Source organism: Silene latifolia, chromosome 3 (genome assembly GCF_048544455.1).
Source record: "Silene latifolia isolate original U9 population chromosome 3, ASM4854445v1, whole genome shotgun sequence".
NCBI classification, from domain to species: domain Eukaryota; kingdom Viridiplantae; phylum Streptophyta; class Magnoliopsida; order Caryophyllales; family Caryophyllaceae; genus Silene; species Silene latifolia.
Window position 1 is genome coordinate 27,295,635 of NC_133528.1, and position 12,789 is coordinate 27,308,423.

The following is a 12,789-nucleotide window of genomic DNA, read 5'->3' on the forward strand; positions in this document are numbered from 1 at the left end:
AATATCACGACGAAGCCAGTGAATCGAATTCTTGTTCCAGTCACTTCTCCACCAGAATGCAGCAATTAGAGCATCAATCTTTCGACAAACCCCATGTGGTATAGGAACGCAGGAGAGAATTTCTAATTACTAGTGTATGAAAATTGCAAAGTTAATGAATTATCATCCATTAGCATATTTTGCGTTATTTATTTTTGTGTGAAGGAGACATGGGGACGATTTTTTATGTTGGTAGAATTTGAACCAAGGTTATAAACATAGTTCTCATTACATTACCAACTATGTTAACTAAGATTTTGCATATTTTGCGTTATAAAAGTGTTTTCTAGCGCTGCAATTCTGAATTCGTTTAATTAAAAGACGTTACACGCAAGTACGTGACAATTTCAAATTAAACGCGCCACAAAAAATTGATTGTATGTAATTTAAGTTGTTAAGGCGAGTTAATCATGCCCTACGGGACACTATTTTGATGAATAAGTTTCTTAAATATGATCCAAAACACCTATAAACTTGACTTGTAGAAAATTCAGAATGTAAGTAATATTTAATGAAGCTTCTACGCGGTTTCATGGAGGAGGCTGTTGGCACCCTTGTGGTTATAAAAGAAAACTAGTATCAGCAGTTATTCGTTACTAAATAATCACTTCATTTTTAAATTAATTTTATTTTCCTCTTGTTCTAACAAATAACATTCTACGTACTACACTTGTGATGGTATTCAAAAGGCAGTTTGGTGAGGAAGGAAATGATGAATCACCCCCATCTAAATTTCACAAGTGAGTCTTACATTCTATTACTAACATTTCGTGTAAGACGATTTTAGAATAAACGGTATATATAAGAGTATGTAACTTATAACTAAAACGTCTTTTCTTTATTCATCTGATTGTACATGTTCACTTAAATATGTGATTAGGGAGATTTTGAAAAACGTATATAAACAAACAAATGGAACAAAAGTTGTTTGATTGTAGCTTGTTATTTGTTTGTAATTGATTTTGATGATTAGTTGAATGGTTGTGTATTTGCACTTTGCAGAGTTGTCAAGTATGTAATGAAAGAGACATATTTGCAAGAAATTGCAGATAAAATAGCCATACGACTTGAGCATACCTTTCGCAAAGTGGTATGGTTTTATATAATTAATTAATTAATTAATCATGTTAGTTTGAGGTTTGTTGTCATTATGATGAATGCTTATCAATGTTATTAAGACAATGATAAGGGCGTTAACGGGTACACTAAGACTTGGGAAAGACGGTCTTTTAATAAGTTATTGAGAGACCAGTCTTCCGTACCCTTTTATTTGTATTTCGTGACCCTTTTATTGTTGACCGTGACATAGTAATTTCGTATCTATTTACATAATAAATGTACCCATTTTATCTTTAATAATAAATTGTACTTATTCTATTACCTTTAGTACAACTTTTTCTCTTAAAATTGTAAAATAGTCTATCAGTAAACTTATAAGAGACCGTCTCAACGGTCCCTTACATATAACACGTGAGAAGGATGTACCGAAATTAAGTAGCATCTGATGAATGCCATTTCATTTCCCATATTATTATTGCTTAATTAACTAGTTAATTAATTATAAAATAATGTAGATTGGTTATTGAGTATTAACTTTTGTCTTTTGAGATATTGTTATGGTCGCACCATAGTAAGTTAGCAACCATACCTTTTTGCGGTTGTTTTTATTTTGCATGACTCGCACACATCTCATGCGTCCCTTTCGAGTTAGAGAGACAAAACATACGTGATTAACATCTTAAATTTGGTAAATTTTGCTTTTGTGCTATCTGCCTTTTTTTTTTTCTCGTAACAAAACACATACTATGTTAAATTATTATTGTTAAAATCGAAAGGTCAAATTATAATAATTTCACTTAGTGTTATAGTGAAAGATGTATAGATGTAGGTGAATTGAATTGTGTTGGAAGTTGTGAAGAAATTTAGAATTAATCTTTAGTTGCTGATTATTTTAATTACTACACAATTATGAACAGTTGAAAGAGGAACTAGAACAACATATTGCTGCTTGTAATCAATCATCTCCAAGGTATGGATTCTGTTCCACAGATTTTTCTTTTCCTAGCTTGTTTTGTTGACTTGTACAATTCCGATAATATTGAAGAATAAGTGTATCAAATATCGGTTTCAATCTTAATCTTTAAATTAGCTTAATTTTTGTGGTTGCACTATATATAAACGTGGTTAAAAACATTAAAACAGATGTTTGTGCTACTACTACCTTGTCTAATCGTTTGTTCATCGGCTATAGTCGGTCTCTTGTTTACCAACCGGAGTCCTTGCCCTCGAGAGGATTCAAACTACAGTTCGTCAAAAAGTTGCCTTCGACACTCTTCACAAATACGAGGATAGGGGATGAAGAGCATGCACCTCTTCAAGTGCATCTAATTGATGCAAACTCAAACAATGGGATCTACCACGGTAAATTGTCCTCAATTAAGTTGGAGATTGTTGTTCTGAATGGCGATTTTCTGGCAAATGGTCGAGAAAATTGGACTGAAAGCGAGTTTAATGATAACATTGTGCGTCAAAGAGAAGGTAAACGGCCATTGTTGATAGGAGAACTTTCTGTAGTCCTTGTCAATGGTGTTGGTTCCCTCGGACATGTTTGCTTCACCGACAATTCAAGCTGGATAAGGAGTCGGAAGTTCAAGTTAGGGGTTCGAGCAATGGCTAGTGGTTCTGTTGGGACTGGCATCAAGGAAGCTGTGAGTGAGGCCTTTGTGGTGCTGGATCATCGCGGGGAATGTAAGTCGTTCTTTAATATAAGTGTTTCCGATTCTTAGCCTTAAACATGGATTCTGATATTTGGTTGAATATATATATGCACAGCCTACCAGAAGCACAATACACCATCCTTGGAGGACCCGGTTTGGCGTTTGAAGAAAATAGCAAAACTAGGAGCATCGCATAACAAACTCGTGTCGCACGGGATCACAACCGTCAAGGACTTCCTGACACATTACAACATGAACCCCTCATCTCTACGGCGGGTAAGAATACTGATCTCATGAAGACGGAGTAATAGTTTGTCTCGTGTAAGACCATTGCATGCAGTTTATATCATGCGATGATCTGAATTGAACAATTTTATAGTTTGGTAATAAGCTTGAGTAATTACTGTAGGTGCTTGGAAAAGGTGTGCCAACTAAAGCATGGGATACAATGGTGAAGCATGCTAATGAATGTCATCTCGACGACATGTATTATCGTTTCTCTGATGAATCTAACTGTGTCGACCTCATCTTCAACTGTGTCTACAAAGTAATAGCAGTCAAGTTTAGCGGCCAAGATTACCAGCCAGCAGATTCCCTCGACACTCACCATAAGGTGCAATTCCACTCTAACTAAATTTGGCAAATCCAACCAGAACCTAAAATGACCCGTAACAGCAACCCAAAATGAAACGAGGTCTGCCGCGACTGACATTGCCCATGCCCGAAAATGAACCTGATGACCTGTTGACCAACCGTTTATATTTTCAGCTGACGACTTGTAAATTCTTTGTCAGGCTCTAGTGGAGGAGTTGAAGCAATCTGCACTTATGAGACAGAATGAGCTGGTGCCATTTCACGGCACATCAGCTATATCTCCGTTGGAGCTACCAACTACTGGACACAACAGCCTAATCTCTAGTTCACGGCTGGATTTGCACCATGATGATTTCTCAACGATCGATCAAGGTACACACAACTCCTCTACAGATAGTATTCAGACATTACTTTCCATTTCTGACCTAGATGGTCTTTATGCAGATAAACAAGTGAACCAGATGGATTTTAATCTGTTAGATACGGCATCATACCCCTATACAGCTGAAGGATGCAGCTATCTTCCAGAAGATGATTCCACATCTCGGACTGACCCACCCGTACCTGTCAACGAGTTTTCTCCATCGACCTTCATGACAGGGAACTCATATTCTGCCCCCTCTGATGGCGTCAGTAACTGGTACCTGAACAGTCCAGGTACAACATACGCACAGAACATCAATCCATTCGGGCAACTATTACACCCTCAAACCGCAACATGGGGACAAGATAATGACCTTTTTAGCCTTTTGCCCCCTGTGACTCCATATGGGATTCCATATCAGATCCCGGAATATGGGGTGAACGTCTCGGGTAATGGATCACCCAGGGCTCGCTGGTGTAAGCTTCGTGCTGCTGTCATGTGGAAGATAGTTAGGCGTAATGCTGCGGCTAGAAGAAAGGGAAAGTTTCCTCGCAACTAGTGATATGGAGATATGCTGGCCACAGTAATTGTATAATTATTCTGTAGTGTCTAAAGTCTAAAGTCTGCAGACTGGGGTTGCAAAGTCAGGTGTTTATAGTTGCAGCTCCCACTAAAAGATGGGTGGCGTTTTTTTTTTTGTGTTTTTCTTTTTTCATCCCGTTTTGTGATCATAATATCTAGCTACAAGAGTGGCAAAGTCCCATACATTAGCATTTGTGAATTCTTAAACCCAGCAAATAAGGCAATTTCAGAATACAATATAGTGAAACCATCTTTATAACAAACATTTAAGAAATTCGCGTTTCCTAATCATGTCGAACTTCAGAACATGAGAGTATCCAAGTAAAAACTATGCAATCATGAAGTAATCTAGAGGTGTGATAGAAGAATAATGCAAAGCTCGATATTAAGATTGTTATTACATATTTTTAAGAAAATTCCTAGAAAATTGAACGCAGCCGAAACAAGATGCACTGGAACGATACTCACTAAAACTCCCGGAAGCTTGGTAAATGAATTGCTTCAATCAATCTTCACAGAGGAGAACAAGTAGTGAACAAACCAAAACGAGGAGAGGAATCCAACTGTTCCCGTCACCAACATGATGGCAAAGACGGTAAATAGAGAGTATCCCAAGTAGAGAGTGGCGGAGACAGGCCCGCTCAAACTCTTAAGGTCGAACACGAGATAGTTAATGGAATAAAGGAAAATGTAAATGGCCACGGAACCCGAGGCAAAGAATGATTTCCACCACCATTTCCAGTCCTCAACGCAAAGATGCATGTATGTCAGGACAAGGGAGACTTCAGCGCAGACAACCACAAGTAGGATCAGGACAATAAAAAGGAAACCAAAAACATAGTAAAACCGACCCATCCATAGGCTCGACAAGATGAAGAAAAGCTCAATGAAGAGGGTGCCAAATGGAAGTGTCCCGGCACCAAGGACTAACAACCAAGAGGGATATTTGGGAGATGGGATTTCACGGGGAATCTGGTTAGTTCGCACAGGGTATTCGATCTGAGGAGCCTTGGCACCAAAGTAACCACCAATCAAGGTAAGGGGAACAGAGATGCAGAACCAGAGCAAGATAAGAATGACATAGAGGGAGAATGGGATAGCTCCAGTGCTGTGACTTCCCCATAGCAAGAAATTCAAGACAGTCAATATGAAAAAGGCAATGCCAGGGAAGAAACAAGCGGCCTTCCAAGAAACTGAAGCCCACCCTCTGTTGTCTTCACAACCAAGTGTCCTCCACAATCGAACAGCAACATAACCGGCAGCAATACCTAAAACCAAGTAAAAGAAAACCATGCCTGTGAGGAGAGCTCCTCGAGATGCAGGTGACATGAATCCTAGAGCAGCAAACATAATTGTCACGACACCCATCCCAAGAAGCTGAACACCATCTCCAACCATCACACAGAGCAACATGGGATGGCTAGGAGCCCGGAATACATCACCAACAACAAGTTTCCAACCCGACAGCTCCTCGACCATCTGAGCCTGAGCCTCCTTGTCCAATTCCTCATAACGAGTCAAATCTCTGCGAACAGTTCTCAAAAAGATCACAAAAACTATTCCAGCGAGGAAGGTGATAACCATAAGGGAGTTGAGAATCGAGAACCAATGCACCTTGGAACCCTCCATTTTCAAGTAAGCATCCCATCTAGAAGGCCATCTAATATCACTTTCCACAAAGGAGACCTCGTAACTGAAAGCAACAGGCTGGTTTTCCTTGATAGCCATAGACACACTAGAGGGATCACAATTGATCTTTCCTGGGTACGTGCTATACGTCTTTGAATCCTTAATGGCATTCATATCATGCTGAACACTGCAAGGGACCACCTCAAAACCAACAACCATATACCCAGGTTCCGCAGATCCAGCATCATTTCCTCCGGGAAACATGTCAAGACCATCAGCACTTCCCATCGTTATAGGGCTCTGATCATACTTATGAACAAGGACAGTAAACTTCAGATGATTAAACACATAATACGCATCCTGGATTTTAACTCCAACAGGATAACCATTCCACCTCAAGAGGAGATCATCCTTCTTAGTATATCTAATGGCAGGGAGATTATCAAGGATCACATTAACCTGATACATCTCATCAATCCTTGTCGCCATGACCTTAAACTCGTCCGGAGTAAGAGGGTTGGTCTTACATACCAAAATCTCCGTCTCGTTCTTGTACATTTTAAACCTATACGGGGAATTCTCAATCCGATCACCCATAAGAAGCTCACCCAAATTCTCAGCACTATCCTTCACACCCTCATCAGGCTTACAAAAGGGCAAACTATAGTAACTGTAAGGGATTTCAGTATCAATTGAGGTCAAAGAATTAACCTTAACCGACAACGGATCGCCAACTTTGTATTTATGAGGATAACTACCAGGAAGATAAAACCCATTTCCAGAATGAAACACCATGCAAATCAAAACTACCCAGATCCCCAAATTACCTAAAGATCCCATCTTTCACCCACAATATCACTAATTCCGTCAGATCTGGCAAAATAAAATCAAGAATTAACAAAATTAGCTCCAATTAAACAAGAATCTCAATTAGGGTTTCTTTCAAACAATCATGAAACTACAATTACGATCTAAACATGCAAAAGAAAGAAACCATAATAGGGAATCAACAAGTCTGCCCAATTAAAACAACATAAAGATTATAACTTCGAAATGTACAAACGATGAACAACTAACCTTGGATTTGAGGAAGGGGAATAATGTGAGAGGAGATGTAACGGAGAGAGAAAAGAGGGATAATTGTAAGAACCCTAAATTAAATGATGAAATTGGGGGTTTTGGAAGAAAAATAAAGCGATAGAAACGAGGGAAAAAACGTGAGTTAGAAATTAAAAGAGCAAAAAAATGGTATCATAAACACAGTATGAAGTTAAGGAAGGTGTTGTTGCGAGCAATGTTGTCAATACTAATGGGGACACTCACACCAATGCCAGATTCAGATCTCTTCCACTTTTTTGTGATTTCTCTCTTTAATTTGTGTAATTTAAAATGTACTTATGTCGGCCTTTTTTTTTTTTTTTTTTTTGGTACTCTTTAATTTTTTCATTTTAAAAAAGTTATCCTTCTTTTCTTGCAAAAAAAAACTTTGACCGTCAATAATTGTTGGCTACAAGTTCAGAATACAATAAACCTTTTTTTTCAAATTGACCATCTTAAGAGGTCTTCAGTTTGAATAAAATTCACTGACGTCTCAACTCGTAATCGGGAATTATGGTCGGTCAAAGTTTATTCATTACAAAAGGTTTGACCAACCATAACTACCTACTACGAGTTCAAAAAGCGATGATTTTTTTTCAAATTCAAGGTCTTGACGAGATAATTGGTTTGAAAAAAATTACAACAGAGAATTATTGTCAGTCAACGTTTTTTTTTTTTTTTTAAAACGAGGGGTACACATTAGAAAACGAAAAAGTTCAAGGATAAATGAGAGAATATCCCTTTTTGTTTTTAGTGGTAGAAGGGTAAATTGAGTAAAATGGTAGTTTTTTTCTTATAAAATCAAGTTCGGGGAAATAATAATTGTCAAATTGAGCTAGAATAGAGTAGGCATTTCGGGCCGGGTAAAGGTGGGTGGCACGAATCCGACACGAGCACGGCAAAGAAAACGAGGTGGCTCAGATCCAACATGACCGGATAAAAAGCGGGCCGCGACGCAAAAAATCCAAAAAACCCCGTGCTTAGGCACGACCCGGCACGAGGCACGTTGGGCCAGGCACGACGGGTACGACGGTTTAAGGGTAAATAATTAAAAAAAACCATTAAAAATATCCCAAGCACGACGGGCGGCACGAGTCCGGCACAACTTTGTCCGGGCCAAGGGGCGGGCCGCGGTGGGAGTGGGAAAAGCGGGCTGGCACAGCACGACCCAAAAGCACAATTGACCTTGTCTGGGTCAGGCCAAAATTGTGGCTAGGCACGACGGGCCAGGACCGGAGCCGGCACGGCACGGCCCACCTTCAATAAGCTAGAATTGAAAATACAGTTGAGTTGTTCAAGAGTTTGGGTCATGTTATAGTTGTCGCATCGCATGCCAACATCACCTTGAAATCACAATTACAAATACAATAGGTTCATGAGAGACCGTCTCGCACTAATTTAGTGGGAGACATAATAGAGAAAAAAGAAACCAGTGGGTCCCTCACCCTATTATATGAGAGGTCTCTCAATAACGCTATTGAGAGACCGTCTCTCTGGAGTTTTTGTGTTACATGTAAGTGATGTGACCATAATTAGAGCATATTTAGTCCCCGAATTAGCCTTGTTCCCATGCTTTTTAGTGCATATTTGGGTCATTTATTGTCTTTAGTCCTTTGTTTTGCATATTCTTTGAGGTTTTGTGTCCTTGGTAGGAAAGGAGTGCAAACCTTGCATTTTCATGGCAAAATGAAGCTAAATTGATTGAATTCAATGACCAAGCATCAAGGAGAAGACAAGATTAGAAGGCCTTTGTACATACTATAATAGATGGGCAATGATGATAAAAGATCCTTGCATCCCCGAAGAAATCCCCAAGGATTTTATGAAGAAAATGGAAGAAAAGAAGAAGGAAAGAAGCTGTAAGACAATCCGAGCGGATTGTCCACAAGACGCTCGTCCAGCACCCACAATCCGAGCGTCTTCCCCCTGTGGACGCCCGTCCAAAACACCCAGAATCCGCCTGTCTTCCCCATCTGGACGCTCGTCCAGAATCACTCAAATCCGCCCGTCCCGTGCCCTGGACGCCCGGATTCCCTAACAACTATTTCGTCTTCTACAAGCTTCATGGAAGGATGTGCATATTTTTCTAAGACCGACGAAAAGGAGACCGGCGAAAAGGAGACCGGAGTCTCCCTAGAGACCGGCGATTCCTCAAGGACTTAATCGTCATTTAAGCCCTTAGTAAACTCTAATCTATGTAACTAATCCCCACTATAAATACCCCATTAGGCTAATTAGAAGAGCATGTTCTTCTTAGCAATCTCTAGTGTAGTTAATATCAATCAAATCTCTCTTTAATCTTGTAATCAACATTTAATCAAGTTTTAATACAAGTTTCATTTCCTTAATCTCTCTCTTGTTCATCCTTTGTTTTGGTAATTGAAGACTATTTGGGTTATTATTGGGAGATTGACAACCTTCCAATCTATCATCAAGTACTTCTATTATTCTTTGCTTTATTATTGGAATCATTAGTAGGTATAATTCTCTTAATACCTTTTTAATTATCGTTAATTATCTTCATTTATTCATCATGTTTCACTTTGTTGGTATGATTGACAACCTTGCTAGCATGTTCAACATGATAATGAGTGAGTAGTTTCCTTAGCTAGGGTTAATGGGTAATTAGGAGAAACCAACATGGGGGATGATTCATGCTTAAATTAATATGTTTTCATAGTTTATTTGCTTGCTTGTTGTGATCTCAACTTATGCACATGTTATGTTTGATGAAATGCGAGCCTATGAATCCTTGCATTTTTTACCCATCACCTATCTTTTCAATGAGACTTGTAAGACATAAACCAACTCGAGTCTCATTAGACCATGCATATAGTTGAGTAGGGAAGATTAAGTCTACTTGTAGGTGTTGTACAATCTAATCGATTCGGCTCCGGGACCCAAACTTTCCTAGGATTGTAAGATATAAACCAACTCGATCCATCACAACAATAATTGCTTGCTTATAATTTGAGAATATGTTTGTATGATCAATTCCCATGAATCCCCTATGACCCCATGACACCCTAGTGCCTTTTATCAATTGTTTACACCCCTTTTTAATCATCTTGCTTGTTTACTTTCATTATTATTTAGTTTAGTGATCTTCTACTTCAAACCCCACATTGTGACACCCTTAGACACCACTAGTTGCAATAGAAAATCTCATCTCAATTCCCGTCCCTTGGGATCCGACCTTTACTTGCCTCTTTACTAATTGTAGAGTTGTTTGTGAAGTTATAAATTGTGTTTTGGTCTAGGTGCTCCTAACGACAAGTACCGAAAACTAAACCTCCTCGAGAGTCCGACCAGTAAGTATAAACAATGATGTTGGATTAAAAGGTACGGATTATTCACGCGGTACCCTGAAATTTAGTACTTTGCACGAAATACCCAAATTTTTGATCCGCAAAACTTAAAGAGGCCATAACTTGTGATTACGAGCTCAAAAAGTTAAGAGTTTTTTTTTCAAATCGATCATTTTTCGAGAACTACGACTTGAAATAAGAGTTTGACAAGTTTGGAGTTCGTGACTAGGAGATATGGTCACTCAAAGTTTGTTCGGTAAAAAAAACTTAGACGTGCAAAAACTCCTAGCCACGGGATCCAAATGCGACATTTTTTTTTTCAAATCGTAGTTCTCGGAAAAATGATCGATTTGGAAAAAAAATCGTCACTTTCTTAACTCGTAAGCACGAATTATGGCTTCTTTATGTTTTCCGGATCAAAATTTTGGGTATTTCGTGCAAAGTGGCAAACATCAAGGGTACCGCGTGAATTATCCGTAAAAGGTAAATATGCACAGTAGAAGAATGTTAATTTGTAATACCCGCTTCTTTAGAAGACCTTACGAAGGACCTTCCATGCCTAAGGAATCGTCTTTAGGGACATTAATAGATGCAGTTAGCGGACCTAACCTCTTCTACTCGACCTAATTGGGGTTACTCGGACGAGTCTCTGTGGTACTCGACCGAGTAGGGGTTACTCGGTCGAGTGGTTGTGACACTCGATCGAGTGCTGGTGGTTCAGCGGTTATTTTACGAACATGAGATAATATTTATATCATTTCATTTCCTCATTTCTTCATTTCTCTAACCTAAAAACTCAGATTCTCTCCCATCTCTCGTCTTTTTTTCTTCCCCATCTACATTTATACTCTCTACCTAAAAGACCAGCATTTGGACTCGGGTTTAACAACTCGGGACGTAACCTCCGTCATAAGTCTAGTATGGCGAGGTAAGTCGCTGCTATTGTCGTTGGTATTAATCGATGATAATGGTTGATCGTAATAAAGTTTAATTGAATGTTGTAGGTGGCGATGTTGGTGTCTTGTGTGCATATTTGTGATTGACTGCGCTTGCAAGAAGATTCGCTACAGGTAGGGTTTCCTTACTCAGTACATGATTATGTGATTGATTGTAAGATGATTGTGGTTATGTGATTTCGTGAATTTCGTTATTGTGATTATTGTTGAGTTGTTGTTGATGATGGATTTGTGGTTGTTATCGTGAAGCCATGTCGGGAGATGGACTTCACCCCCATGTATCGCCTCTTGTGACTCCCGTCACAATGGGATGTGCACATTAAGGATCTGGGTACGCTCATTGCGATAAGCGGGGCTTTTGATGTCCAGTGCTGCGTTCTGGCATCGGCATGGGTTGGTTACCTGTGGCGATTGGAACCAATGGTGTATGCGCTGCGGTTCAGACACGTGTTACACCAGAGTTTGGAAGTTGGAGGTTGGAGTTTATTATGTGTTGTTTGGTTGTTTGTGTGTTCATATGTATCTCGTGGTTAATTGTATTAACTGTTACTGTAACACCCTCTTCTTATCCCGCCAAGGTAATTAGGAAATGTTACCATCTCGGTTTCCCGAGGCAGTGAAATCGGAATTACAATTATGAAACTTCTTTTAATTAATAACAAGTTTAGTTATTACAACATAAACTAATGAATAAATGTGAACTATACAAATTACAAGTCGACTACCATCTATGTCATCTATGCTATGCTACTCGACTCCGAGTTCAAGAGGCGGCCCAAATCCCGATCACGTCAACAAGCAAAACTTGTACTCAACCTGCTTCCCATATGATCGGAAATATCATATGGATCGACACAGACCACCCCAGAAATAGGTGACAATTACACAGACACACAAACGTCAGTTTTAATAAATAAAGTGTGACACAACTTAAAGTATGTGAGTATGCAACATGACTATGATATGAATGAGACGCTATCAAACAACCACCACACCAGTACCGAGACACGCCAAGACTTACCCACAACCACCACGGTAACGGGACACGCCCAGACATACCTCCAACCACACTGGTATCGGGACACGCCCAGACATACCAACAACCACAAACAGGTACCGGAACACGCCCAGACGTAACGGGCCCGAAAGCCAACCGGATCTCCTGCCAGACGTCATGTCTCAACCACACGAGTCCCTTCATAACTCAAGCCATTAATGTGCACATCCCTCTTGGAGTGGGAAGCTCTAAGAGGCGACTTAAGCGTAAGACGGTCTCCCAACCGCCTTATGTCTCCATAACAACAAGTAATCCACCATGTCCTCCGACATACAAGACAATACAATAAATGCAAGATACCGTATAACATGCCAGTTACCGATTCATTCAATGCAATTAACCAATATTATGTTATAATACAATGACTATTAAAATACGACTCACATGGCCATTCAATTATATTAAAACTGGGTAGGATTAACTTACCTTTTAGCAAATCCCGCTA

At 39.5% G+C, this 12,789-nt stretch overlaps 2 protein-coding genes across 2 annotated transcripts; one reads left to right on the forward strand and one right to left on the reverse strand.

The window, feature by feature from the left end:
* Nucleotides 1-507: 507 nt before the first annotated feature.
* Nucleotides 508-4,487, forward strand: LOC141647445 (calmodulin-binding protein 60 B-like). The gene is made up of 8 exons (XM_074455622.1): nucleotides 508-779; nucleotides 1,042-1,129; nucleotides 2,016-2,068; nucleotides 2,291-2,787; nucleotides 2,872-3,032; nucleotides 3,166-3,369; nucleotides 3,551-3,722; nucleotides 3,795-4,487. Exons 1-8 carry the CDS (start codon nucleotides 715-717, stop codon nucleotides 4,271-4,273), a joined length of 1,719 nt encoding a protein of 572 aa, XP_074311723.1. The 5' UTR covers nucleotides 508-714; the 3' UTR covers nucleotides 4,274-4,487.
* Nucleotides 4,488-4,512: 25 nt separating this feature from the next.
* Nucleotides 4,513-7,292, reverse strand: LOC141647444 (transmembrane 9 superfamily member 11-like). Its single transcript, XM_074455621.1, has 2 exons — nucleotides 7,003-7,292; nucleotides 4,513-6,798 (listed from the first exon to the last, which is right to left on the reverse strand). The coding sequence occupies exon 2, from the start codon at nucleotides 6,763-6,765 to the stop codon at nucleotides 4,798-4,800; it is 1,968 nt and encodes a 655-aa protein (XP_074311722.1). The 5' UTR covers nucleotides 6,766-6,798; nucleotides 7,003-7,292; the 3' UTR covers nucleotides 4,513-4,797.
* Between the last annotated feature and the right edge of the window lie 5,497 nt (nucleotides 7,293-12,789).

Coding starts and splice junctions, on each gene's coding strand:
- LOC141647444 (XM_074455621.1), bottom strand. CDS start 6,765: ATGGGATCTTTAGGTAATTTGGGGATCTGGGTAGTTTTGATTTGCATG.
- LOC141647445 (XM_074455622.1), top strand. CDS start 715: ATGGTATTCAAAAGGCAGTTTGGTGAGGAAGGAAATGATGAATCACCC. Junction 2,069..2,290: donor TGTAATCAATCATCTCCAAG/GTATGGATTCTG, acceptor CATCGGCTATAG/TCGGTCTCTTGTTTACCAAC. Junction 3,033..3,165: donor ACCCCTCATCTCTACGGCGG/GTAAGAATACTG, acceptor TAATTACTGTAG/GTGCTTGGAAAAGGTGTGCC.